The sequence below is a fragment of the Bos taurus genome, chromosome 10 (assembly GCF_002263795.3).
Source record: "Bos taurus isolate L1 Dominette 01449 registration number 42190680 breed Hereford chromosome 10, ARS-UCD2.0, whole genome shotgun sequence".
NCBI lineage: Eukaryota > Metazoa > Chordata > Mammalia > Artiodactyla > Bovidae > Bos > Bos taurus.
This window is the reverse complement of record NC_037337.1, coordinates 86,273,809-86,301,761: the sequence shown is the minus strand read 5'-3', so window position 1 is coordinate 86,301,761 and position 27,953 is coordinate 86,273,809. Positions and strand designations below refer to the sequence as shown.

The window sequence follows — 27,953 nt, the reverse complement described above, 5'->3', positions numbered from 1 at the left end:
CACCGAGCGCGCGCCCGGCGTCCGAGGCGGTTGGTATCAGGGAGTTGGGGAGGTACGATTCCAGGTGACTTGGGGTAAAGCACGCGACCAGAGGACGATTCTAGGAGCTCGTCTACCACTCGAAGGGCCTTGGCGACCGCTGCGGGCCAGCCTTACGGACCGCCGCGCGAGGAGGCCTAGGACGTCTCCCGGCCTACCTTCGGCCGGGCGCCCGAACCTGGGCGGGCCAGGCCGGGGTTTCCGGTTGCCAGCCGGGAGGGCGCGGGGGTGGAGCTTGAGTCTTACGGCCGCGGTGGGTGGGGTGGGGTGCGGACGCGGCCCTGCTCTTCCTGCAAGCTTTCTCAGCTCTGAACCCGGATCAAATCGTCCCACTTGTCACAGGAACCCCGAAAGCCCCGTAATCAGGAAATCGGAAATCGTTGAGTTTTGGGTACCAGTAGGAATAGGTACTAAATCTTGACCTCTCGTTTTTTGCCGGCTGCAAAGTACATTATCTTAGAAACCGTCAGATCTGCAATTGGAGCTCTGATTTTCCCCAAGTTTGATCAACAAGCCCTACTACTCTTGAGACGGTCCAGCCCATGCTGCTCTCGGCTATGAAGGGAGGGGACCTTTCATTGAACTGTCATTTTTAGTTGCAAGAAAAAGTCTAAAGATCCCCTTGCCATCATTGTAACTTCCCTGGTGGCTCAGACGGTAAAGCGTCTGCCTACAGTGTGGGAGACCTGGGTTCCATCCCTGGGTCGGGAAGATCCCCTGGAGAAGGAAATAGCACCCCACTCCAGTACTCTTGCCTGGAAAATCCCATGGACAGAGGAGCCTGGTAGGCTCAGTCCATGGGGTCGCAGAGTCAGGTATGACTGAGCAACTTCACTTCACTTGCCATCATTATTATTGCTGAGGTAGTTTGGAGCCATCTGTAAAGTCCAGAAGAGTATTAATACAAAATAATAAATCATAAGTGGTAATAGGTAAGGGCCTTCTGAAAACTTAGTAATACATGTACAATATTTAAAAATCAAATGATAAAGGCTTAAAAGGCAAAGGAATTTTCCTGCCCTACCCGTTCCCATTCTTAGTCTCTTTCCCCTGAGATAACTACATTCAACCAATAGTAATTATTATAATAATTATCGCTCCTTGATATAATAATTTGATTTCATTTCCTCCTCTTCCTTCACCCTAATTAGTACAATGTCTTAACACTTCATTGTAATGTTTTTCTAAAAGTCATGGTTATTGTGTAATGGATAAATGTTATGAAACTAGCTTGGACATTTTTTTCATGAATGATTTCTAGTTAATGTTTCTTACCGGAAATTAGGCATCTGTTTTTGGTGAAGTGATTGGCAGTTTGAACACATTAGGGGTCAACTTCAAGTGTGATTATGATTTCACTTAGGGCATTTGGGATTTAGGAGCAGTAAAAATTATGAAATTATGAATACTGTTTTGGATGTTAAATCTGCTGTGCCAAATCTGAGCTGTTTGATCTGCCTAGAGATCAGAAGTATAATTTTTGTTTTGTTAATAAGAGATTTCACTTACCTCAAATATTTCTTTATAATGCCTGAGAGAAATGGTTGATGCCATGTAACTCTGAAGCTTTAATTGTGTGTGTGTGTGTTTTGTTTTCCTCCCCTAGGCAATTATTTCCAGTCAGAAAAGGGAACCACTGCCTGGCATTCTTACCAGCTTTCTACCTGCCATGATCAAATGCTTGTCAGCTGAAGTACAAGCTAGATTGCGTTCTGGTTTGGCTGTATGCTCCTTAGGCCAATGTGTTGAGGAGCTTGCCCTGAACAGTATTGATGCTGAAGCAAAGTGTGTGGCTGTCAGGGTGAACATGGAAACCTTTCAAGTTCAAGTGATAGACAATGGATTTGGGATGGGGAGTGATGATGTAGACAAGGTGGGAAATCGTTATTTCACCAGTAAATGCAACTCCATACAGGACTTGGAGAACCCAAGGTTTTATGGTTTCCGGGGGGAGGCGTTGGCCAGTATAGCTGATATGGCCAGTGCTGTGGAAATTTCATCCAAGAAAAACAAGTCGATGAAAACATTTGTGAAACTGTTTCAGAATGGGAAAGCCCTGAAAGCTTGTGAAGCTGACTTAACTCGACCAAGTGCCGGGACGACAGTCACTGTATATAATCTGTTTTATCAGTTACCTGTTAGGAGGAAATGCATGGATCCTAGACTGGAGTTTGAGAAGGTTAGGCAGAGGATAGAAGCTCTGTCACTCATGCACCCTACCATTTCTTTCTCTTTGAGAAATGATGTTTCTGGTTCCATGGTTCTTCAACTCCCTAAAACCAAAGACATATGTTCCCGATTTTGTCAAATTTATGGACTGGGTAAGTCCCAAAAGTTAAGAGAAATAAATTTTAAATATAAGGAGTTTGAGCTTACTGGCTTTATCAGCTCCGAAGCACATTATAATAAGAATATGCAGTTTTTGTTTGTGAACAAGAGGTTAGTTTTAAGGACAAAGTTGCATAAACTCATTGACTTTTTATTAAGGAAAGAAAGTATTATATGCAAACCAAAGAGTGGTTCTGCCAGTAGGCAAGTGAATTCAAATCCTCGGCCTCGGTCTAACCCGGAACTCCATGGTATCTATGTAATCAATGTGCAGTGCCAGTTCTGTGAGTATGACGTATGCCTGGAGCCAGCAAAAACCCTGATTGAGTTTCAGAACTGGGATACTCTTTTGATTTGCATTCAGGAAGGAGTAAAAACGTTTTTAAAGAAAGAAAAATTATTTGTGGAATTATCAAGTGAAGACATTAAGGAATTTAGTGAAGATAATGATTTTAGCTTGTTTAGTGCCAGTCTTCAGAAGCAAGTGTCCTCTGATGAGAAGTGTGGGCAGGTCAGTTTCCAAGAAGCATGTAATAATATTTTGGATTCCTACGAGATGTTCAATTTGCAGTCAAAAGCTGTGAAAAGAAAAGCTCCTGTAGAAAACATAAGCACACAAAATTCTAGGGATTCAGAAGCTATCAGAAAAAAGACAAATGATTCATTTTTGTACACTTACAAATCTGATGGGCCAGCCCATTGTAAAATGGCAGAGTCATCTTTGCAAAATGAAGACAGTGCTTGCTCACAGTCAAGGAACCTAGAACAAGAGACAGCTGGAGCATCAGAATTGGGAGAAAATAAGAAACATAAAAAATCTTGCTTGGAACATAACTCTTCAGAAAATCCATGTGGAACCACTTCAGAAATGTTTGGAAGCCCTTTTCAGACATTATATCACTTTGAGGGGAGTGGAGAAGATCTAGAAATACAGAAAGTAAGTACTACTGTTAATAGCATGGCTGCCAACATCCTGGAAAATAACAGAATTCAGAATCAACCAGAGAGATTTAAAGATGCTACTGAAATGGATTGCCAACCTCTGTCTTTTGAGACAGCATTATCAGGAGAACCTAGTGCTCAGAGAGAGGAAGAGAAAAGAAAAAAACCTAGTACTTGTGGAAGAATAAATGTTTTTCGTTATGGACAAGTTAAATTATGTTCCACTGGCTTCATAACTCATGTGGTACAGAATGAGCAAACTAAATTAACTGAAACAGAACATTTATTTAAAAGTTATGCTCAACCTGGTCCTGTGAGTGCCAAAGAAACATTTAGAAATAGAACACACCATTCAGTTGAGACTCCCAACAGCAAAGATTTAACCAGCACTTTAAGTAAAGAATTTGCTGAACTACCCAACAAAAGTCTGTACAGCACAAATCGAAGTTATGAGCTAGAGAACAAACATACAGCAGCCTGTAAAAATTTTGCTATTTTTCAGGAAAGTGGTAAAAAATCACACACAGGTGGCTTATTACCTAACACATCCTCTTTTTCTTGGGGTGGACATGTTTCAGATGGTAGTAAGAAAACAGACAAGTTGATTGGTCCTGCCGAACCCATACCTCATAAGAAGCTAAGCTTAAGCTCACAACTAGGATCTTTAGAGAAGTTTAAGAGGCAATATGGGAAGGTTAAAAATCCTCTGAATACTGAAGTGGAGGAAAATAATACTTTAGAAATCACTACCAATCTCAGTCCTCAGGTTGAAGCTGACATTCCATGGAAAGACAAAAACCACTTAGACAACTCTGACATCTGTGAAATCACTACTATGAAATATAATGATTCCTATGGTAGTTGTCAACCAGTAAATCACATGTTTTCTTCAGAAAAGCTTCCATTCTCCAAGGAAGATGATTGTTTGGAACAACAGATGCTTTGCTTAACAGAAAGCACTGTAACTCTACAGGAGTTACCTCATTTTAACAGTAAATTTTTGGATGTTGAGAAGTCACCTGAATCACTAGCCTCTAAATTATCCAGATTGAAGGGTTCCGAAAGAGAGACTCAAAGGATGGATGTGAATCATTTTAATGAATTGCTACAATTAGATTCCAGTAGGAAAGATGGTGACTTGTCCAGTGGGTTAACCCTAGATTCTTGTAAGTTATTTAAAAATGAGCATAAAAACCCAGAAAGTGACAGTATCCCAATGTCAGACTCTGTCACACAAGGTAATCTCTTCAGTAAAGACAGTGAAACATATTCTAACAACAATACCACTGAGAAGATACCAGAAAATCCTTTGGTACTGCCCTATGACCATGCTACAGTTATCAGTAAGGATTCAGATATTCTTATAGCTTCAAAACAACAGATTGGAAGTCCTGACTCTCTGAGTAGAATGTTAATGAGTCGCGTGGAAGATTCCACAGCTGACCAAAATGGAACTTGTTTTCAGAGTGAGGAATCCATAGCAAGAACTTGTTCTGAAAATGAAGAGTCCAACATATGTTCTTTGGATTGGCAGCAGCATTTTGATGTAACTCTGGGAAGAATGGTTTACATCAACAAACTAACAGGACTTAGCACATTCACTGCTCCTACTGAGGATGTTCAGGCTGCTTGTACTAAAGACCTGACAACTATGGCTGTGGATGTTCTACTGGAGAATGGTAAGTATATGGCATTCACTGGCATGAATGCTTTTGAAGGTGGAAATAATGGCTGAGGAGTAAGATAGTTATTATTCAAAGAGATTGTATCAGCAGATAGAACATTTTGAAGTTTAATTATAGAATGTGTTTTATTATATATGAAAACTCTCTAGGTCCAATAGTATTTAAACATAAAATTACAATGAAAGAATGATATAGAATGGAACTGTAAGTATATTTATCTATGGGTGTATTTGTGTACAAGAGGATGAGACAGTGTTTAATGAAAATGGTGCTATTGATAGTTGAGAAGAGTTGCAGTGTTTCCCTGGGGACTTCCCTGGTAGCTCAGCTGGTAAAGAATCTGCCTGCAGTGCAGGAGACCCCAGTTCAATTCCTGGGTCAGGAAGATCTGCTGGAGAAGGGATAGGCTATCCACTCGGTATTCCTGGGCTTCCCTTGTGGCTCAGCTGGTAAAGAATCTGCCTGCAATGCAGGAGACCTGGGTTTGATCCCTGGGTTGGGAAGATCCCCTGGAGAAGGGAAAGGTTACCCACTCCAGTATTCTGGCCGGAGAATTCCATGGACAATCCATGGGGTCTCAAAGAGTCAGACACGACTGAGTGACTTTCACTTCACAGTGTTTCCCTTCCCACTTTCCCTCTCTTCCAAACATGCCACTCTAAGGAATTTGTCTTTAAAAGCACCTGCAATGCCAGTGTGGTATTTTTCTGGAAGTTGTTCTCTGCACCTCTCCCAGGTAAAGAACTAGAATGATTCTTGTAGTCATCCTAGACTTCCCAGTAAAATCTATGGCTCAGTACAGTAGTATATTTATAAACTTTAAAAAAAAAAGGACTTGACCATAAATTTTTTGGAATATAGGTTAAGTATGTATTTTTATAATCATACTTTTCAAATGTACTTTATTATAATGTATATGCTAATAATCTTGGTCTGTATAAGCGGCCGTTATTCAGAAAAACAATAATGTGGCTTTTAGATCAGACCACAAGGCCACATCAGAGCCTAGGCTAGGACTCTGAGTTCCCAGGTCTCAGTCTACATTAAAAGTGACATTATTTTGGCAGCGTGTTGAGAGCCAGATGTTGGGAGATGGTAAAACTGATTTCCATCTGGCAGTAATCTTGGTTTTGCATCAGAAGGATAAACATTAAATGTTCATCTGTATTAAGCCTTGAATGTTGCAAAAGAATGTAAATTGTATGAAGGTAGTTCCAAATTAACTTATCATTTCTCCCTAGGATAAATATCTCTAGCAGGAGGCTCTGATTCATTTAAGGTTAAATAAGACTTTTATTTTTCAGTGGTTTCCAGTTTTTTTCCCTTGTGAAAAAAAGTAATCATTGTAGTAACTTTCAAAGTACTAAATAGAAAAAAATCTTTTTCTTCAGTACTGCTCCTGAGACTATCACGTGGCTCTTAAAGACACGTGTTTTTCAGCGTATGTAGTTTTGTGTCCTGATTTATACTGAATGCTAATCAAAGGTAAATCTAAGGCACTGGCACGTCATCTTTCTGAAATACAATTTCTTCTGATATGGTGACAAAAAATAACTGGATATTATTGAACTGAGATGGTTGTTTCTAAAACAAAAGGAGGAAATCTTGGCTGGCTATACTGAACATGAACATCTGTTCCTGTTAAATAAATCTACATGTCTAAAATGCTTCAGCCTACTTAATTTCTGGATTAGCATGTCTTGTAGTGAACCTTTGAGAGTCATGTTAAGTCAGAGATTCATAATGAAAAACTAAGTATTTGGGATCTAGGAGCTAGTTCCAAGAAAAATGGCTTCTAAGCACCCTTCATTCAGAGGTGGGGTGAGGGTTGGCTGCCATTCTGCAAATGGCTGGTGTGTAGCAGAACATTTAGGACATGGTTGAGCCTCATGTAAAAGGTTACATGAGATGAACTGTTAAGAGGTAGATTTAACTGCACAGAAGAAAGGCTCTACAAAGGTAATTTTAAGGAGTGGTTGTCAAGTCTCCAGCCCTGGTAGTTATTTTTCTTTAAAATGTCTTCAACTCTGTCCTTTCTATTGACAGGGACACAACTTTATTTCACCTCACACTTTTATCATTCTTAGTTAATCTCTCTCCATTTTTTGTCCAACAGATTTATCTTTTTGAAATAATAGTTTCATCATGTTTTACTCCTGTTTGAAACTGTCAAATTCGACATTGTCTCTAAAACTCAAATTTGATCATCCTCAGAGAGGAGGGCAGAATTTGGGCAACATCTTACTGGACATTGGAATTTAAACTGAAAATTTTTCATTCATTTGTCTCTTTATTTATTCACTCATTTGTGATCCACACCATGCTTGGGGCTGCTGCGTTGCATATTGACTGGCTTTGCTTTCAATGGTCCAGACTATTAGGGAGGACAACCATCCAAACGTACTAATAGGATGAGGTAAATGCTATGATAGACACATACGTCTTGCGAAAAAGAGTGTGTCCATTGGGGGATCTTTTCTAGGTCTTCATTCTGTCTGGTATAGATGGGTAGTAGGACTAAGCGCTAGGGGAGATTCCTAAATTAGCAGAATAATTTCATTTAAAAAACTTCTGACTCAATCTAGTGTTTACTAGTCTGCCTTATGTCTTAATTCAGTTGGTACAGAAAGAGATTTTAGGAAACCATTATTTTAATAGTGTATATTTTGAGTTCAAATGTCTAGTTTTTTTCTTTTTTATATTTAGGATCTCAGTACAGGTGTCATCCCTTTAGAAGCGACCTTGTTCTTCCTTTCCTTCCTAGAGCTCGGGAAGAGAGGACTGTGATGAGACAGAATAACAGAGGTAGGGGCATTAACAGAGATCGCCGGAACACCCAGTACATACTGTGCCACCAGCTCAGAGAAAACAAAGCAGGGCTGTGTTGCTGAGCTTGATCAGTGCCAGCTGTGCCTTCCTGGAACCAGGAACTCCCTGTGGTCCTGTTTCACAGCAGAACTAAGTTAATTCAGTGCATGCATTTAGATCAGAAATTACTTTTCCAGACGAGGTCAATGCTGGTTGATTAGGCACAGTCTGTGGTGTCTTGTGATTGAGAAAAATGTTTCTTATTTTCAAATATTGGCATTGACTCCATATTGCAGTAGTTTTATATAAGCAAAATTCTTATCTTCAAAAAAAAACTGCATTTATCATTTTTGTTTTCGTTGTTTCTAAAAATAGATAAGGTATATTTTTACCTAAAAAAGTGGGGCTACTAATTTGAACCAGTTTCTTGTGGACTTATATTCTGAAATATCTCTTGAAAATAGTTTATAGAAAAAGCTATAATGCCAGAAGAATAGTCATCAACCCTAGTTTAAGAAATAACAGATAAAAACAATTTAGAGATACAGCCATCACTTCACATGTGCAGAATATGGGAACACGGTGTCTGATCTTTGGTCTTGAGGCCGCACTGCACCAAGCGTGACACACCATGCGCCCTCTTCCCTGAGGCTCTTGATGCCAACTTTCCTTGTCCCCTTTTGCTCTAGCTACTGGGGACGATGCCTTTGGTCCTGAATCACTTCAATCTTTGTTCTCAGAATGGGACAATCCAGTATTTGCCCGTTATCCAGAGGTAGGTCTGCAGCACTTATTCTTTGCATGTTATTTTAAAATTTGAATTTCATTTAAATTGGGGGTGGGCATGAATGACTATATTGATTTGTAATTATGAAGGGAAAGTGAGCATGTTTCCAAATAATGTATTTGGAAATTAATATTTAACATAGAGAGGAAGAATCAGAATTCGTAGCAGTTTGGAAGCTTGGTCACTTTGGATGATACTTTAGACCCGTGTCATCAGTGTGTGAATAGTGAATGTGTTTACCACTCTCAGAAACCCTGACTTGCAGCTTTGGCCAAGTACTTAGGGTGATGGTAATAAAAACTGTTATCATTAGATAAAGCGGTGAGTCTTCTGCTTTGTACCCGAATCTTCATCATTGAACCTGAGTATGCATCCTCTCCTCAGTGGGTGATCATACAGTGCGCTTTGTGTGTTGTAATGAGGGTGCAGAGCGGATGAGCATTTGTTACTGATTGATCAGTTAAGATGTCTTTAAGGACATGCTTATGAAGCACAGGCAAATTGTTATTCTGAAAGAACTGGGCTTTTGTCAGTAATTTTGTGTATAAACAAAAATTATTATTCAAGAGTAAAAATTCATAGAGCCCTTTGAATTTTTATAAGTTCCCTGAATTCAACCCACCTCTAATAGGTTCTGTGAAAATGAATGTTATTAAAGCACTTTGAAATCTTTGGTAAAACAGTTCTGCAGACATAAAAGATTACAACGTAAATGACATTTGTTCTGGGTCTTTCTAGGTTGCTGTTGACGTAAGCAGCGGCCAAGCTGAGAGCCTAGCAGTTAAAATTCACAACATCTTGTATCCTTATCGTTTCACCAAAGAAATGATTCACTCAATGCAGGTAAAGGTTGCCTTTGAAATCTCATTAATATATATATATTATATATATAGCCTAAGCTAGGCTAACTCATGTGAAATTGGATTTACTTAATGATATAGACCACCCTGATCAAGGCACATGTGTTCTTTTTAATCGTACTAAAACTTTTATCATCAGAAGAAAAAGCAAAGGACTAATTATAATTGCTATTGTTCAGTTGCTAAGTCATGTTCAACTCTTTGCAACCCCATGGACTACAGCATGCCAGGCTACCCTGTCCTTTACTGTGTCATAGAGTTTGCCCAGACTCATGTCCCTTGAGTCGGTGATGCCATCAATTACCAAAAAAAAAAAACATCCTTAGTGGGGTGAGCAAGTTTGGAGTGATGAATTATGGATTCAGGCACACAGTTTCAAGGATTATATATTGACTTTCTATACTGACAATTTATAAGTCAACTAAGTAATGTAGTTGACATAAATTTGGGCTTTCCTGGTGGCTCAGATGGTAAACAATCTGCTTGCAATGCAGGAGACCTGGGTTTCATCCCTGGGTTTGGAGAATTCCCTGGAGAAGGGAATGGAAACCCACTCCAGTATTCATGCCTGGAGAATTCCATGGACAGAGGAGCCTGGTGGGCTATAATCCATAGGTTGCAGAGTTGGACACAACTGAGCAACTAACACTTACTTACTTAAGTAATGTAGAGACATTGTCCTTAAATGTGCAATGATGCCCGTTTTTAAATGGCCCTCTATTGTATGAGGCTACAAATGACATGGCTTAGGAGATCCCAGATTGAGAAGTTAACACAAGGGACCCTTTTTCTAGTTTGCCCTCTCTCTACACCACTCAGGCTGTCCTCATCTTCTTATTTTCGGTATGGAAACAAATTAGAAGCTGAGACTGATCTAGGTAGAGGGCAGCCACCAAGGTCTCCAGCCACCAGTGGCTGTTAACTTACTGCCTTAATGTACCAGCTCCTACAAAAATGGTTTCCACTTTTTGTATACATTTTTTTGCATACATTTTCCAAATTTTTTTCAGCCCTATTTGTTGGCAGTCTCTGGTCATATTAATAATTCTCTGGTCATATTACTTGTTATTAAGAGTCCTTCTGTTGGGAACATTTCAAGTCTACTCTGAAGTTTTATTAACATAACCCTATGAGTTGCTTCAGTCTGTTCCCTTGTAGTCTTTCCTTTTGTCTTCTACTTGCTCTACATGTCTATTCTTTATCCTTCCTAATGATGACCTCGAACTCCTGCAGGTTCATCCGCACCTCTCCTCAGTCTTAGATATGAATGTTATAACGCAAACAACTTTAAATTAAGTGCAATTTTGTCTCTCTCTATGCAGATAAGCCATTGTTAACTTATAATTAGTATTGTTCCACTTACTTGAATGTATGGCAGGTTCTCCAGCAAGTGGATAACAAGTTTATTGCCTGTTTAATGAGCACTAAGACTGAAGAGAATGGTGAGGCAGGTAAGAATGGGCTTAGTCTTAGTGACCAGCTGGTCTTCTGACAGTCTCCTTTTAAGGTTATTTTTTATACATGATACAGTTTCAATGATTTGGCCAGATTAGGGAAAACCAATCTAAATTATGAAAATATATTATGAAACAATAGTTTTAAGTACATGTAGTTTTATGTACATACACATAGACATGTGTGTGTGTGTGTGTGTGTGTGTATGATACATGTTAAATTATTAAGAATGGTTACCTTGGGAGTGAGAATAGAAATGGGCAAAGGGGAAATTTCATCTTTTACTCTTTAAAATATTTTATATTCTCTAAATTTTTAATAATGTTTTAATACGATTGCTTTATAATAATAGAAAGTTAATATGATGAACTCTGTTAGGTTTATGAAGAGTTAACATATAACCTCTTGGTGACCTGCTTTAATAAAACAATAATAATTTGTAAATAATAACATTAACTCATTCAACAGATATTGATTGAGTACCTACTGCATGTGAGGGACTCTGCTAGAGACACAATGGTGGGACACAATATACATGCAAGTTACACAAACATTAATGTTTTAACTCTAGTGTTATGGAGGAGAGAAACAAGATGCTGTGAGAACCTGTACTAGGAGATTTGATTTAGTGAGGAGGTCAGAGAGGGTTCTGTTGGTAAAGAGAGATCTGAAGTATAAGTTAACTAGGTAAAGAAGGGAGGGAAAAGTGTTCTGGGCAGAGGGAATAACATGCAATTCGTGCTTCCTGCTCCTTCAGTGAGAGGAAGCAGGGCAAGCCCTTCCTTGTGTGAGAGCAGGGAGATGGGCTAGACATGTAGGTCACAGCCAGATCTTAAAGACCATTGACAGGCATTGTCTTCATCCCAGTACCAATAGGAAACAATTGAAGGCTTTTTGTTTTATTTTTTATTGTTTGTTTTCACAGTGGCACGTGTCACATCACATTCGCTTTTTTTTTTTCCCCAGCTGTGCTGGGTTTTCATTGCCATGAACAGACTTTTCTTGTTGGGACTTGCAGGCTTAGTTGCCCCATGGCATGTGGGATCTTATTCCCCGACCAGGGATCGAATCCCTGTCCCCTGCATTGGTAGGTGGATTCTTAACCACTGGGCCACCAGGGAAGACCCCACATTTGCATTTTGAAAATACTGCTCTGGCTATATAGTGTGGAGCGTGGAGCAGGTGTGGAGGTGGAGACCTAGTAGCTGCAGAGAGAGTGTTAGGAGGATGTTGCAGTATCTAAGGAATGATGGGGAGGTGGCCTGGAAAGAAAGATATTTAGGAGATAAGTCAGTAGGACTCGGTGATGGGTTGGACATAGGGAAGGGATATCAAAGAAGACTCCTGGTTTTCTGACCTCTAGCTGGATGATGCTACAGGACCAGGTTGAAGAAGAAGCAGGCAAGGAGGGTGAAAATCATGAGTTTGGTCTGAAATACCTTTGAAATGTTCAAGAATGTATCAGGAATGTGGTTGGATATTACACCTCTAGCAGAGACTCCGAAATCTGTGACATGGAAGAGAGACTAGGGAGGGTGAAAGCTTTTTTTTTTTTTTTTAAACTGGGAGAGCTTTGAGCTATTTACAAGGAATGCTAGATCCTGTCAGGTTCTGGAAAAGGCCTGAGTGCCTGAGAGTCCTGAGCACCCCTGCAGGAGTTGGCATCTGATAGGTAGGCCTGCAGGAGAGAGCTTCTAAAGTTTGAAAGTGGTTCATTCTCTTTGCTTTTCAAAATGTTCTCTTTTATCTTGTTACAGTATAAATTTATTTGATAAATATCATCATAGACCAGAGGTAAAGTAACCAAAAATTATCATTATTGTCATAAATGTAGCATTAGTAAATGTCAAAATCTAGTAGTCTTACTGTTTCTAAATATTTGATTACCTGAAATTCTTTGTTGTTTAATACCAAAATCTCTACCGTGGCACCTGAAATGGGTATAGCCACCAAATCTCCAGATATTTAAATGTCTCTTGCAGTTCCAAGAGAATTGATTACTATGTTGATTGGCTACCACCAAGGAGTATGTATTAGATTAAAAAAAATTTTTTAATCAAAATGAGTTTTTATTGCTCATCAATACCAAAAGCAATGTATTCCTATAATTGTCTTAATTTTATTTTAATATTTGCACTAATTTTTGTAATGGACATAGAATTGTTTTAAATTATAGTTAAATTAATGCCATATAATGGCATTTTTATTGCATGTTTTCACCTATAATTATGATACTCTAAAGAATAAGGGTTCATTTATTTATTCTGTAAATATTTACTGAGTGCCTATGATGTGCTTGGTGCTGTTGTACATGCTGGGAATATAACAGACAAAAATCCTTGTCCTTATGAAGCTTCTATTCTGTTATTTTGAAATATCAAAAATATAGCTCTGACACAAGTAAATTACTTTTCATATATTCTGCTTCATTCAAGGAATGGAAAATGTCATGAACATTTTGTAGACTATAAGTCTTCCCTCCAGAGTGAGGTGCAGGATTGATTTCTTAGAGTTCTTGACTTTTGGTAATTTACACTGGTTGTAGTTTTGAGTTTGAGGTTACTCCCTCATAATTTATTATTTATTCCATTGTTTTGCCCAATACAGCATAGCATGTTCAGTATTCATTACAACCAGCTGCAACTCCTCCTATCCTCAAAGGAGCTTAAAATTCAGCATTTGGGGGCCTGTTATGTGGTGGAAAATGCTGTCAGAAAAATTACATAATCTTTTTTTTTAAGTCTGAAGCTCTTATGCCATGAATTTGATGGTGTCATAGAAACAGTTTTTTTATCTTAGTAGAAACAGGAAAAACAGACATTATCTCGTTTGATCAAATTCAAGAGGAGAACTCTTATTTCAGTATAATCAGTAACAATAAATGTCAGCCCTTTGGCCAAAAGTAATAAAATTACAAGGTAAAATGATGTACTAATCTCATCGAGATCAGTCCTCCTGTCAGTGAGAAAAGGATTTCCCTGTAGGTTTGGCTTTGGGGTCAGGACAATCTGTTTCCTCTGATGTACTTGAGAGTTTAAAGCCTAGCTACTCAAAATCAAGGTCAGTAAATGACATCACATGGGAGTTTGTTAGACTTGCACAATCTCGTGTCCCATTCCTAACCTACTGAATCAGAATCTGCCTCTTAGTAAGATCCCCAGGTGATTTGTCTACTCTTCAAAGTTTGTGAAGCCTGAGTCTAAAGCAAGGCACACTGTGGCCTGGGGCCAGATCCAGACAGTTATTTCTGTAACATCCAGAGCGATAAGAATGTTGTTTATTTTTTTTAATTGACATGTAGTTAATTTACGGTGTTACATTAGTTTCAGGTGTACTACATTTTTAACTAGTTGAAAAAAAGCAAAGGAAGAGTTATATTTTTTAACACATTAAAATTATATGAAATTCTATGGCCAATTCATGTTGATGTATGGCAGAGGCCATCACAGTATTGTAAAGTAATTATCCTCCAATTAAAATAAATAAATTTTAAAAAATTATATGAGGTAATATTTCAGTGTCTATAACATTTATTGCATCACAGCTACAACATTCACAGATCGTCTATGGCCACTTTGGTTCAGAATGAATATTTGAATAGTTGTGTCAGAAACCACGTGTCCCAAAAGCCTAAAATATTTACTGTCTAGCCTTTCACAGAAAAGAAATCGCTGACCTCTGATCTAAAGTATAGTAGAATTACACTCTTCATGGGTTCTGGAGTAGCTTGCAAATCAAGGTCAGCTGATTAAAAAATATGTAGTTTAATGATCCTTCACTGTATCAAATTTGAATTAAAAAAGCAAAGTCAGTATTTAAACATTAAATTCACACATATTTTAGAAATGAAATACTAATGAACCAAAGAGTTTCTCATCAGAGATACATTTTAGTTTTTCCCATAATACTTTTTGGGAAAGAAAAGCAGCAGTTGTTGCTACATAGTTTGTATGCTTCTCTTATGCTCATGTTGTTAAATAGTTTGGATTAACCTTTCCTCCCTCGACACAACATGATTATCTTAATCTTGACCTGAGAATTTGAAACCCAGTGGTGCTTGCTGGTCTTCTAGGTGGAAACCTGCTAGTCTTGGTGGACCAGCACGCTGCCCACGAGCGCATCCGATTGGAGCAGCTGATCATTGGTAAGGATCTGCTGAGGCCTAGGAAAGATTCAAGACTCCCCAGCAGAATTAATGTACCTGAAAGGGTTTGCCTAATGGTGACTGTGGTGAAAAAGATGAATTGTACGTTTAAAAAAAAATGAAAAAAAAAAAAAAAACCTAAAAAAATGAAGCTGAAGCCTATTGGAGTAACTTTTACAATTAAGAGAATGTAGTAGTTCACTTTACTAATTGAAACCTGTGGATCTTACTTACATGGTCAAAGGCATATTTGCCATATACTTACCATCAGCCCTAAAGATTAGGCTACTTTATTACAACATTCAGTACAAAGATATGCCCCTCCGCATGCCCATGTGATTGTGGTTTATCTTCACAGTTCATTAGGCAGAGACCACCAGCAGCTCAGAAGGCCCAATATATTTTGTTTCTATTTTAAAATTTAATTTGTTTTTGAATAGGTAGTATAATTGAACAGGTTCCAGTCTGAAAGGTACAAAAAGGGAATAAAATAAGGTTTCTTTTCTACCCTTGTCCTTCATTGCACCTAGTTTCTCTCCCCAAAGGCAACCTGCATCACTAATTTGCTACGTATTCTTCCAGAGTCAATATGTGCTTTTTAATTTTTGCTACCCATTTTCATCATGCGGCTGTGTGTCCCCAAGATGATGTAAAATACCCAGGAAATCGTTACTCCTGGGGTCAAGTAATAACCAAATGGGTGAAGACTTGGGAGGTATTTCATGGACTGGAATGGCAATGATGTCGCTTTTCACTTTTCCTTAGAAAATGAAGACCTAAGAGTTGGGAAAGATAGAGTAAAAGCAGTGTTAGAAAAACTCACTTGCTGTAGGCCCTGGACCATTTGAGAATAGTAGTAATTCTCATCAGAGACTGGGCAATCCTTCTGAAGGAAAGGAGGTGCCTTCTTGAGCCTTGGGTTGTGTGTGCTGTGCTGTGCTTAGTCGCTCAGTTGTGTCCAACTCTTTTCAACCCTATGTACTGTAGCTTGCCAGGCTCCTTTAACCATGAGATTCTCCAGGCAAGAATACTAGAGTGGGTTGCCATGCCCTCCTCCAGGGGATCTTCCCCAATATTAGTCAACCTCTGTTATTGAAACCACATTTGTTGACTGCCTACCGAATCACTGCATTGTTCATTTGAATGTGAGATTTAAGTCTTATATTTTTTATTTAAGAAAATACTGCTAAAATGAGTAGACAAACTAGATATTTACTAGTTTGACTTTAATAATGGAAATTCAGAGCGTAAAACTGAACATTGAACATGCTGCTAAGTACTATAATAACCCCATGACTGAATCTTCATTTTTATCTGAATCTGGAAGACTTCAACTTCTTGCTCTTAACCTGTTCATCTTTCTCCCAATAGATTCCTATGAAAAGCAACAGCCACAAGGCTTTGGTCGAAAAAAATTACTGTCTTCCATTGTAAGTCCTCCACTAGAGATAACAGTGACAGAAGAACAAAGGAGACTCTTACGGTTAGTACCATCATGAGGATGTGATGTAGCTAAGGTGCATCCTCACACTAATTCTGTGAGGTATAAACATAACTATCGTTCCTTTTCTCAGATGAGGTTGGTCATAGCAAATATTAAGTGATGGAACAGGCACTCACAGGCAGGTTGTCTGACTCCAAATGCTATTCTTTCTGCTATATCACAGCTGTTGAGTAAAGGATATAGTTTCCCTGGTAATTCTTTCCAGAAGTTGGCTTAGAGTACTCTTACCATTCCTTGGAACAGTCAGTATTTATGTTGTGCTGTTTCTGAAAGCAAAGTTACTGCAATAATTGCTTCCATTCTGCTTTGCCTTGGTGCATTCTAGATTCTTAGTTTTCATCACCATAATCATACTGGGAAGAAAGTAAAACCCCAGGCCCCAAGGAAGGGGCAAATCATATAATGAGTCATAAGGTAGGGCATTTTCCTACTTTGGGGCGGCATAGATTATTGGAAATGAAAAAGAGAGAATTGTCTCTAAATTTATTTAATATGGGGAATATGAGACTGCCAATAAAGCTTTTTCTCTGGGGCATAATTTATATTAGAGGCAGATCCATTTATTTACATCCCGTTAATCAGAACTTCTCAGTTCCTGGGGCTGTTAATTACCTCCCTGCTTTAGTGCTGATTCAAAACATTCTCAGCCCTTTTATTTGTGCCAGACTTCTTTAAGTGCCAGCAAGGAGTAGTTAGCAATCCCTCAGCGGAGAATAAAAATTCAGGAATAAGACACAGAAGCAAATTGATTCAGTGGAAGAGAGGGGAAAAAATAAAGGTTACTATAATTCAAAAAGGAAATTTGATAATAAAATCCTAAACAAACACAAGTGTGAGGAAAACAGTGCAAGTTTTAAAGCTCATGGCAGCTTTTGAGAAACTATCAAGTATTTGGAACCAATGCTGAAATGTGAATGAAGTAGCTGTTTTACATTTGAGGTTCTCTTTAGGTGTTACCACAAAAATCTGGAAGATCTGGGCCTTGAAATTGTATTTCCAGACACCAGTGATTCACTGGTCCTCATAGGAAAAGTACCACTCTGTTTTGTAGAAAGAGAAGCAAGTGAACTTCGAAGAGGAAGATCTACTGTGACCAAGGGCATTGTGGAGGTGAGACACAGCTGCAGATGCTGAGAAAACGGATGCTTGCTAATAACCTCCTCCTTTGTTTAGAAATTCTCTATATTCATCTTTTATTCAACAAGCATTTATGAAATACCTGCTGTCTGCCAGGTTCCAGAGATTCAAAGATGAATTAGCTCAAGGTGAGGAAGGATATTTAAATTATACTGCAGTGAAATTTGGCCAGCAGAGGTATGTTCAAAAGTGTTATGGCAATACAGAATATTTACTGTGCCCAGGAGAGTGGAGGTCAAGGAAACTATCAAAAGAAAAGCCTTTTTTTATTTGTTTTAGGAAAAGTCTTGTAGAACAGTGGGAGCCTGCCAAGTATAGAAGAGTGGAGGTCATTCTAGACAGATATCAGAGACTTGAAGCAGATCCTGTGCTTAGGGAGCTACCAATACACATGGCTTGTATTAAGATATACACAGGATAGTGGTGGGCCAAGATGAGCCTAGATAGGTGGTCAAGGCCAACTCATCAAGGGATTCAGCATATTCAGCTAAATAGTTTGCATTGTATCCTGTAGGCAGCCAGTGAAGAAGAGTAAAGTATACTTTAGCATTGCACTTTAAATACGTGTTTTTTTTTAAAACAAACATGATTTATTTTGTATTTGTTGTCTTTTCTTTCCTGTTTTCTATTAAAGTTTCCTTTATTTCTCTTGTTTTCCCCTCTCCTGGTTTAGAAGGGGAATTTTAACTTGCATACGTAACTAACAGTAATTTGTTCTTCTGTTCTCTTCGTAAACTGTACATAAAATCACCACCTTTTATCTTCCAGCCCTCTTCTCCCACCTGTCCTTTTTTCATGGTGTCCTTTTTTTTTAATTCATTGTGATTTCTTAATTGCTTCTTTAGCTCTTTCAGTTTGGAACACAGGCAAATCCATATCAACTCAAGTCTATCATTTTTTCCAGACACCTGAATTACTGTAGTAAGAACATCTGAAAACAAAAGGTAGAAGACAGATTTAGTGGGTGAACTGTGGGATAGACGGATATAGGAAAGATTTGAGATGGAGAGCACCTGAGGGGCTAGGGCCAGTAGGACAGGATGAAGCTTTGACTTAAGCCAGTAGCGATGGGAGCGGAGAAGAGAGACGTATATGAAACGTAATCTGGAAGGCAGCATCGAGAGGACCTGGTAATCCAGAGAATGCAAAAGAGAAAGAGGAGAAAAGATAAGTCATGATTCTGAGGGTTCTCGCTTGGTCGACTGGAGGGATGGTGCTTTTGACAAAAAAAGGGAATGGAGGAGGAGAGTACCCTTGGCTGAGGAGTTAGACTACGAGCCTTCAGATGAAGGTGCGCCGTGGATAGACAGGCCAGATCCAGCACTTGGGAAAGAATTCGGGCTGTAGTATCTGTTTGGGAGTTAACACTGTAGAGTTATATGGCCCTTGAACAGCATGGGTTTGAACTGTGCAGGTCCACAGATACACAGATTCTTTTAGAAAAATACACCCTACCCTACTGCAGGATCTGCGGTCGGTTGGTTGAGTTCCCAGATGTGGAGGTGCGTCTGTGGAGGGCTGACTGTAAAGTTATACAAGGATTTTCTCCCATGAAGAGAGCTGGTGCTCCTAACTCCTGCATTGTTCAACTCCTGTGATGGTCAACTGTTTATATTTTGATAATATCAGAAGCTGGAAAAGCATCTAAAGGACGTGAGATTGTTCCAGGAGAATATGAAGAAGAAAAAGAGAGCAAAGTGCAGGGCCTGTGGAACACCAGCATTCAGGGTGTATATGTTTTGGCAACAGTCCGGAACGCTAGCGCTAAAAAGAAGAGACGGTAAAGGATGGCTGAAAATACTTGGTGAGAGGAGGAGGAAAACCAGGGGAAAGTAATACTGCCACCACCAAGGGAAGTTTTCAGCAAGAAGGGAATGGTCAACAGTGGCCAGAGAGTAAAGCCTGAGAAGTTGGACTTGGCTTCGGGGGACACTGCCTGCCTTGAGGAACCCATTCTTAAGGGTGGGCAGGAGTGAGGGGAAGGGGGAGCTATGGAGGCCGCTCTCCCAAGGACTCTGGCAATGTACAGAAGAGATGGGGCAACAGCAAAAGGGATGGGGTGTCAGGAAGTATGGGGCAGGACACCCGTGGAGGAAAGATTTTTGTTTCTTGTCGGACAGGAGAGACTTGAGCAGGTGTGTCGGCTAAGCGTGAGAAGACATTTGAGAGGAAGAGGCAGCTGACGGGCCAGCTGTGGGATCACCTTGACTTGAGCCTTCCCAGAATCGCCCTTTGATCAGACCACCTCTGCCTGGCTTTCAGCAGGGGCCCCTTTCTCCCTCCATGGCTTATTTTCGCCAAGGCTTCTCTTCCAAACTGTCTTAAATCCAACAGATAGGATCTGCTCAAATCTTTTATTGTAATTCAATCCTTAAGTATTTAACGAGAAAATTATAATAAAAACTTTCCCTAAAGTGACTTCAAAGACGACTGGTAAGAAGTTTACCTCAGACTGAAACAGGGCTTATGGTTTCAGCAAATCTTGATTATGTTAAGTCAGGCTGATCAGGAGAGATTTTGTCGATTCTGAAAGAAGCAGGAAAAGTTCTGGCATCTTGAAGAAGAGGTAGTTACTTGGATCCTAGCAGTTGAAGGATCAAACTAAGACATCTTTCTATAAAGTTCGACCCTCCAGCTTAATGAATGTGCCTTTTAAATATTATTCAAGTTATCTAGCATTAATTGAACTACTGAAATATGAAATGAATAGAGGGTAAGATCCATTTCCTCTTCCCCAGGCTTACTAATGTTTTACAACTCCCAGATAGATAAGCAAAAGAGAGAATAGCAAAGTTAGGATTTGATCTGTAACCACACTAAATTTTGTTAGTGGGTCAGGTATAATGAGATCTGTTTAGGTTTGTTTGGGAAAATGCATGGCTTTTAAAAAATATATAATATCTACCCTCCTAGTTTTTGGTAACTGCTCATTTATATGGAGAAGGCAATGGCACCCCACTCCAGTACTTTTGCAGGAGCCTGGTAGGCTGCAGTCCATGGGGTCGCTAGAGTCCGACACGGCTGAGTGACTTCACTTTCACGTTTCACTTTCATGCATTGGAGGAGGAAATGGCAACCCACTCCAGTGTTCTTACCTGGAGAATCCCAGGGACCGGGCAGCCTGGTGGGCTGCCGTCTGTGGGGTCACACAGAGTCGGACATGACTAAAGCGACGCAGCAGCAGCAGCAGCAGCAGCTCATTTATAAGTATGGTGTCCTAGTGTCTAAATGAGAGAGGCAAGAGAATTTTCTGAGTCTGGTTTAAAAAGAATCTATCATGTTATAATCTTGGGAAGCTAATTTTTTGTTTTTGTTTTTGTTTTTTGCTGTACTACTTGGCTTGTGGGGTCCTAGTTCCCCAACCAGGGATTGAACCCAAGCCCCAGGAGTGAAAGCACTGAATCCTAACCACTGGACCACCAGGGGATTCCCAGGAAGCTAATTTATACATTTCTAGGAGTAAAGAAATCCTGTGTTTTCTTATAAAGAAATTATTAAATGTGCCATATCACAAAACAGTTTTTAACCTCCAGAGGTTAAACAAATTAGTAACATGAAATAGTGTCTGCTTTAAATTTCTTTAGTCCTTTCATAAATATTAACATCTGCAGGGATATTCTTACTGCAAAGGCTACCCTAGGGACAGAGATATGCAAAGGAGAAGAAATTTCCCAGCAAAATGCCTCAAAGAGTAAGCTTTTTGACCTGTAGGGACTTATTGCACACAAAAAAATGCCTGTGGGAACTAACTACTTATGTTTCTGATATCAAAGCAAGTGTTATACTGAGTGCACAGGTGTGTTGATGGCTGTTGTGTATTCTGTTTATATGCCATGTTAAACGTGTTCTAGCCAAGATAATAAATACAAACAGACAAGCTCGCAGCGAGAAACCTCCCTGATATCTAGTCAAGTCATTAGGCTGCCAGTTACATAACTTCATGAATTTATGAGCTATCTCTGGAGAAAGCTTCAGTAGCTAAATATATTCTCTACTCAGTAAGAGTTCTTTCAGTTGTCTTTGGTATTTCATATTCAAAGTGCCTTACCACAGATACATTATTTGTATCTAAGTGCTATATTGCTGGAGCTTTTTTCTTTAAGAGGCATATTTTTAAAGAAGGAAATTGGGATATTTTGTAAATTATCAAAGGGCAGTTATAACATAGCAACAGATTCATGTCTGTTGTCCTTTTCTCTTTGTAGGAGTTTATTCGAGAACAAGTGGAGGTAAGCTTTACTCTTATTTTGGGGTTCCACACAGAGGCACCGCACACAGAAGGCTCCATTGTTCCACTGGCTTTTCCATTAATAGATGTGTTTATGCATTAGCTACTCCAGACCACAGGAGGCATCCAAGGGACTTTGCCACTGACTGTCCAGAAGGTGTTGGCATCCCAAGCCTGCCATGGTAAGACTCTCAACACACCAGCTATTGAGTGCCTTTGCATGCTAAGCCCTGGCAGGGTTCAACAGTTATGAAAGTAGAAGGCATGATTATCATCTGCCTCTTGAAAGGTACAACTTAGATCAAGAAACAATACATTAAAAATGAACCCTAGAAAATTATTTTTACAAAGCAAAATTTGTTGTTGTTGTTGATTAGTCACTAAATCATGTCCAACTCTTTGTGACCCTGTGGACTATAGCCTGCCAGGCTCCTCTGTCCATGGGATTTCCCAGGCAAGAATACCAGAGTGGGTTTCCATTTCCTTCTCTAGGGGATCTTCCTGACTGAGGGGTTAAACCCATGTCTCCTGCATTGACAGGTAGATTCTTTACTACTGAGCCACCAGGGAAGCCCACAAAGCAAAATACCAACATATATAGTGGGCCATAATGCAGACTGACTTATGTGAGTAGAGGAGTAACTCCTAGAGGAGATGCACTTTGAGTCAAGTTTTGAGTGAGATGAAGGACATGGATTCAGAGGAAGGGAAGGTTTAGTACAGAGGAGGAAACAGCCTGTGCAGAGATCCAAAGGCAGAAGCAAATCGGTTATATGAGGAGCAGCAAAGAATACCAGGAAGTTAGGCTAGTGAGGAAGCGTAGAATCCTAGAAGGTCACAACAAAACCTTTAGACCTTATACAGAAGGCAGGAATCACTGAGGGGTCTTGAGTAGGGTAATATGATAAAATAGAGAAAACGGTGTTGCAGGAACTTACTTTAGGGACATGAATCCCCTGCAACTCTCATTTGACCTCAGGGGTCTCCACTCCAGACACTGTCTCCCTCCATTTGATCTCCCCCCGGTACCCCATCAACCTTCCCCTCTCTTCACTTCCTGTCTTTTCTGGCCTTACAACCTCAGTCCCTCATTAGTTTGTCTCCTGCAAACACCATAGATCCCCTCCCGGCTTTATCCTATCTTTACTCCTCGTATCTACTCCATCCCCAATTTGATCATCTCTACCTGCAAAGTGTATCTTCAGCGTGTCTAATGCGATCTGTTTCCACTGCCGCCTCCCCTCCCAGGACTCAACGATTCTTCCCCTGTTGAGTCCTCTGACTTAGTCTTCCCATATCTATCCTGGTTTCCCTTCAAGCCATTCTTCTTCCCACAACACCCAGAGGAGTCTTCTTGAAACATGACTCCGAGCGTGTCATTCTTCTTAAAAAGACAGGACAGTGGCTCCCATTGCTCTGACGATGACCGTCTTCCTCTCTACTGTGGCCTGCAGGGGTCTTCAGCTGCTTCTCACGTTACTCTCCACTTTGCCCTTCACATTGCAGCTGGCTTCTTTGTCTTGGTCTTGTGTGCTAAATTCTGCACTGGCCTTTTTCCTCTGTCTGAAATGCCCTTCTGCTCATTCTTCAATTAGCCGTGTTTTTCTTAACCCAAGGTCTCAGATTAAATATCATTTTGCCACAAAATCCTTCCCTGGCCTTCCTAAACCGGGTTTGGTCTTCCTGTTATATATTCTTTGATTTTCTATATTTTATAGTACTTAATAATTTTAATTATTGTTTAACTGTTTGTTTAATGTTTGTCTCACCTGTTAGAGAGTAAGCTTCGTGGGGGTGGTGATCATCCATCTCATTCACTGCCTGGCATAGCTCCAGCACAGAGTAGATACTTAATATTTGTTGACTGAGTAAATTACTGTAGGCGAAAAGGCAGTTTCTGACAGTATGAGAGTTTAGAGTAAGAAGATTATGACAGAAACAAAAAATCAGCAAATAAAGTGAACATTATAGGGAAACATATCTTGGTGATAGACTGGCTTTGGATGGAAGATGACCTTGATTTCACAAACTTAAGAAGTAGGCAAAAGTACTGCTCTTGCCTCTCTGAGAAAACTCTGAAGGCAAAGTCCTAACAAGTTAAGGAATGCCTGTTGCAGGGATTAGAAAGACAATTGACTCCATTAGGAAAGCTGAGAGACAAGTCAGTCCTGAAGCCTTAGTTTCATCCATGGACATAAAGGCCAATTTCAAGCAGTATTAAAGTCACATGAAAGAAGCCTAGGAACCATGTGTCTCTCCCCAGATATTTAGCTCTAACCCAGGGCCAGCATGGGTTTCCCACCGCACACACCATACTGTGTGTCTGTCTTTTGTTTAGGGGCCATTAAGTTTAACGATGGCCTGAGCTTCGAGGAGAGCTGCCGCCTTATTGAAGCGCTGTCCTGGTGCCAGCTGCCGTTCCAGTGTGCTCATGGCAGGCCCTCTATGCTGCCATTAGCTAACATCGACCACTTGGAGCAGGAAAAACAGGTACAGAAATGACTTAACAGGAGACTAGCTCCTGTGATCCAAATGTAATCTGTCTTAATCCTTTCCCCGATACAAGAGTTTTGAAAAATACTGGAAGTTTTTTTGGAAATCTCACCATTTCATCTTCTAGCTCAAATTCAAAACGGAGTTTAGGCAGAACTATCTGATTATACATATGATGCCTTCGCATTTTTTAAGCTTAACACACGTACAGACCGAAGCATCCGTTGCCTACCAGCTCTAGGTTTTCTGAGATAGAGAAGTTCTCTCTGGGACCACAGAAGGTTGGCCAAAACACAGCAAATTCATTGCTGGCAAATGTAGCCTGAAGAGCCAGTTGCTTAATAGTATCGGGTTGGCCAAAAAGTTCGTTTGGGTTTTTCCATAACATCGTACAGAAAACCCCAAATGAACTTTTTGACCAATCCAATACTTGTTGGAAATGGTAGCCATCTCCAGGGATCTCTAGAGTAATGATCTGAGGATCAGGCAAGGAACCAAGCTTAGGAGATTTTCACATTATGCTTTGGCCCTGATTACTCAGCAGTCCAGGAACAATGATGTGGATAATTCAATAAAAGTGGCAAGTGGTTTAAATTAAAGAACATTTCTATCCTTATAATCTTAAATGAAACAGAACACGAGAGCATAATAGGAATGTCCGCTTTCCAAAATCTTTTATTTTGCTTACCTTTCCTGCTGAGGGCTGTAAAGTCTTTTCTTGCATGGAGTTTTCAGGTACTAATGCTTTCTGACTCATCTAGTCCATTTTACTCCATTGAGAACTTTTTGTTTCATATGACAATGGAAAAATGAAAGAAGTTTTGTCCCCATTCCTGAAGAGATGTGCCTCTAGACTTAGTTTTCAGTCCCACTTATCCTAAGGAAATCTAAAATTTTTTCTGAATCTAGAAACTAGAAATCCAAACTAATGTGAATAGCCGTAATTAGGAAATACTTGTAAGTTCCTTGGCTTTTCATACTGGTAATTGGAGTTATTCTCTTTCTGCCCACAGACTAAACCCAATCTTGCTAAACTTCGCAGAATGGCTCAAGCCTGGCATCTCTTTGGAAAGGAGAAGGATGTGATGTAGGGCAAGGCCTGCAGGCATCCATGCCTCCTTGTGAGCTGCCAAGAGAGCAGAATTACTGTCTGTAAGGAACCCAAGGGATGCTGACTGTAGGCCTTTGAGCAGAGAGTGTGAGCAATAGGCACCAGGTGGGTCTTGACTGAATGGCCCTGGGGCCCTGATCAGCATCTCCATCTTCCCTGAGCAGGTGATCCCTCCAGTTGAGGAGCCAGATGGATTTCAAGCCTAAAGACGGGTCATTCATTAGCATCCATGGACACAGGAGGTTGCCCTCTAATGTCTACATTTTGTAATTTATAAAGGGGATAAAATTTAATGATTAATTGTATGATTGTCTGGTTGGTTTGTTTGCAGAATTTGGGGGTAGTTGGATGAGGGTTTTGGTTTTGTTTTGCCACTTTTTTGAGCCTCATAATTTGCACTCATGTGATCACCTGGTGCTGAACTCCCTTCCCTTCCGGCCTCCTCCACTGCCCCCTGCTGCTGCTTCACATTCTGCCTTAAAGAGTTTCTCCAAGCTTGTTAAAAATGTGCCTGGCAGTCTTCCACCAGGCCTGTAGTTAGATTTTAAGGATAAAAGCAATTGATAAAGAGAAGCAAGGACAAGGATGGAATAGAGAAACTGTAAAGCCCTGCTCCTGGTTTCTTGTTTGTTTTATTGCCTCCTTAAGACCTTTTCAGGCAGGCACAAGCCCACCGTGGCTGGAGCTGCACTTCAGGTGGACACGGGCCCTCAGCTCTGCAGCCTCCATCTGCCTGCGAGGGAGCTGTCAGTTCCCTATGTCACATGCTTGTTGATCACATGAAAATTCTAGAAACAGGTCCCCTGACATCTAAAAATGTTGGAACTGTATTGCTGAGGGCTGTAGCCTGTGGTGATGTAATAAAATTACAGATTCAAGTGGATGAAAAGGGGAAGATCATGAACGCCAGGTTTAAGATTTGGATGTAGTTCTGCAGTTGCCTCCGTCTGGTTAGCCACCCAGTAGGTAAAAGGGAAAACGGTAGAGGAAGCCTTAACCATCAAATACATGGACGTAGCCAAGGAACTCTGCTTTCCTGCTGTGGCTGCACTGTTCCCTGTGGACTGAAGGTGCAGTCCAGGCTGCCCTGGCTGAGGATACAGGCAAACAAGAACCCAAGAAGGCAGGGGCAGAAAAGAAAGGAGCCCTTAGCGAAGAAGCCTCGGCCAGGTTGCATCAGCAGTTTGCTCCCCCTCCCCGACAGTAAAAGAGCTACGAGATTCACAAAACATTTGCTTTTCATAGTGTGGCTCAAATGCCAGCAAAATGCACGGTTTAGTTATTCTGAATCCTATGATTTCTTTCAGCCCACGTTTATCACCTTGACCCAGTTCATGAATATTCTGAATTGTCTGTACAGTCTCAAAACTGAAATCAGTAATAAAGTTTCAGACTTCTCTGGTGGTCCAGTGGTTAAGAATCTGCCTGCCAAGGCAGGGGACATGGGTTCAATCCTTGGTCTGGGAAGATTCCATGTGAAAGGGGCAACCGAGTCCGAGTACAACAACCACCGAGCTCACACGCCTTCAGTCTGTTCTCTGCAACAAGAGAAGCCACTGCGATGAGAAGGCAGCACACCGCAACTAGAGAGTAGCCCCTCTCGCCGCGACTGGAGAAAGCCCATGCGACGAAGGCCAAGCACAGCCAAAAATAGTTAGTTTAAAAAACTTAAAAAAAAAACAATAAATGAAGTCTCAAGTTTTGGTAGTTCACAAAATGCACAAATAACCTAATTTCACCTGAATCTATTTTGAGGAAGATTCCCAACAGAATGCCTTTGATAGAAGACATGGATATGTCTTCTATATTGAGGAGTCTATTTTGAGGGAGATTACCAATAGAAGTCTTTGATAGAAGACATAGGTATGATTATTTGATAGAACCAATTACTGTTCATAAAGCATGTTAATAAGTACAAGAATATAAGACAGAATAATAAATAAACCCCCCTCTCTCAGAGACTGATATTGTTCATATCCCAGACCAGTAAAATGGTTAAAGTGCTGTGAGCTTGTTTTAGAAAATATTTTTTTGTACACAAAGTATCTCTCTTAATGTGAAAGCAATTTTCGTATCAAAAATGCAGCATTAATTCTTTTAACCTAACCAGACACATTCTCTACACTTTTTCAGGAGACAAGTGTTATTTTGGTCCCTTTCAAATTGCATCTTGCTTTTATTGTGGTACACATATCTAATGGCCCCATAATTTCATTTGGGACCAGGACTGATCTTTCTGCAAATGCTTGTTATGCCACTCTTAATCCATACTTGCCCCACCTTTTTAGATGACTTGATTTCCGGTTAATAAGACTCAAGAGACTAAAGTACTATAAAAGGAGAAAGAAAAAGCAAAAACAAAGCTAGTAATATGTCTGGGATGGGATGTGTTTTGAATGGGAGGCCATATGATGAGAAAGATGTTGCAATGA

General features: G+C 40.1%; 1 protein-coding gene across 4 annotated transcripts; it reads left to right on the top strand.

Annotated features, from left to right (window-relative positions):
- The first annotated feature begins 1 nt into the window (after position 1).
- Positions 2 to 26,918, top strand: MLH3 (mutL homolog 3). Of its 4 annotated transcripts, XR_809497.4 has the most exons (14): positions 2 to 29; positions 1,646 to 4,988; positions 7,701 to 7,799; positions 8,492 to 8,577; positions 9,328 to 9,432; positions 10,828 to 10,900; positions 14,977 to 15,048; positions 16,420 to 16,531; positions 17,503 to 17,662; positions 21,895 to 21,918; positions 22,021 to 22,099; positions 24,256 to 24,407; positions 25,424 to 25,562; positions 25,686 to 26,918. XR_809497.4 is itself a non-coding variant. In XM_010809605.4 (13 exons), the coding sequence occupies exons 2-13, from the start codon at positions 1,709 to 1,711 to the stop codon at positions 25,499 to 25,501; spliced, it is 4,320 nt and encodes a 1,439-aa protein (XP_010807907.2). In that variant the 5' UTR covers positions 2 to 29; positions 1,646 to 1,708; the 3' UTR covers positions 25,502 to 26,918. The 4 variants fall into 4 exon arrangements, 3 of the variants coding, with proteins under 3 accessions (XP_010807907.2, XP_010807908.1, XP_010807909.2); XM_010809605.4 differs by having other exon boundaries at positions 25,424 to 26,918; XM_010809606.4 differs by having other exon boundaries at positions 2 to 52; positions 25,424 to 26,918.
- Positions 26,919 to 27,953: the final 1,035 nt, after the last annotated feature.

Excerpts from the sequence above, each read along its gene's own strand:
- MLH3 (XM_010809605.4), top strand. The coding sequence starts at position 1,709 with ATGATCAAATGCTTGTCAGCTGAAGTACAAGCTAGATTGCGTTCTGGT. Across the intron at positions 8,578-9,327 it reads TATTTGCCCGTTATCCAGAG|GTTGCTGTTGACGTAAGCAG; the intron begins GTAGGTCTGCAG and ends GGGTCTTTCTAG. Across the intron at positions 10,901-14,976 it reads TGAAGAGAATGGTGAGGCAG|GTGGAAACCTGCTAGTCTTG; the intron begins GTAAGAATGGGC and ends CTGGTCTTCTAG.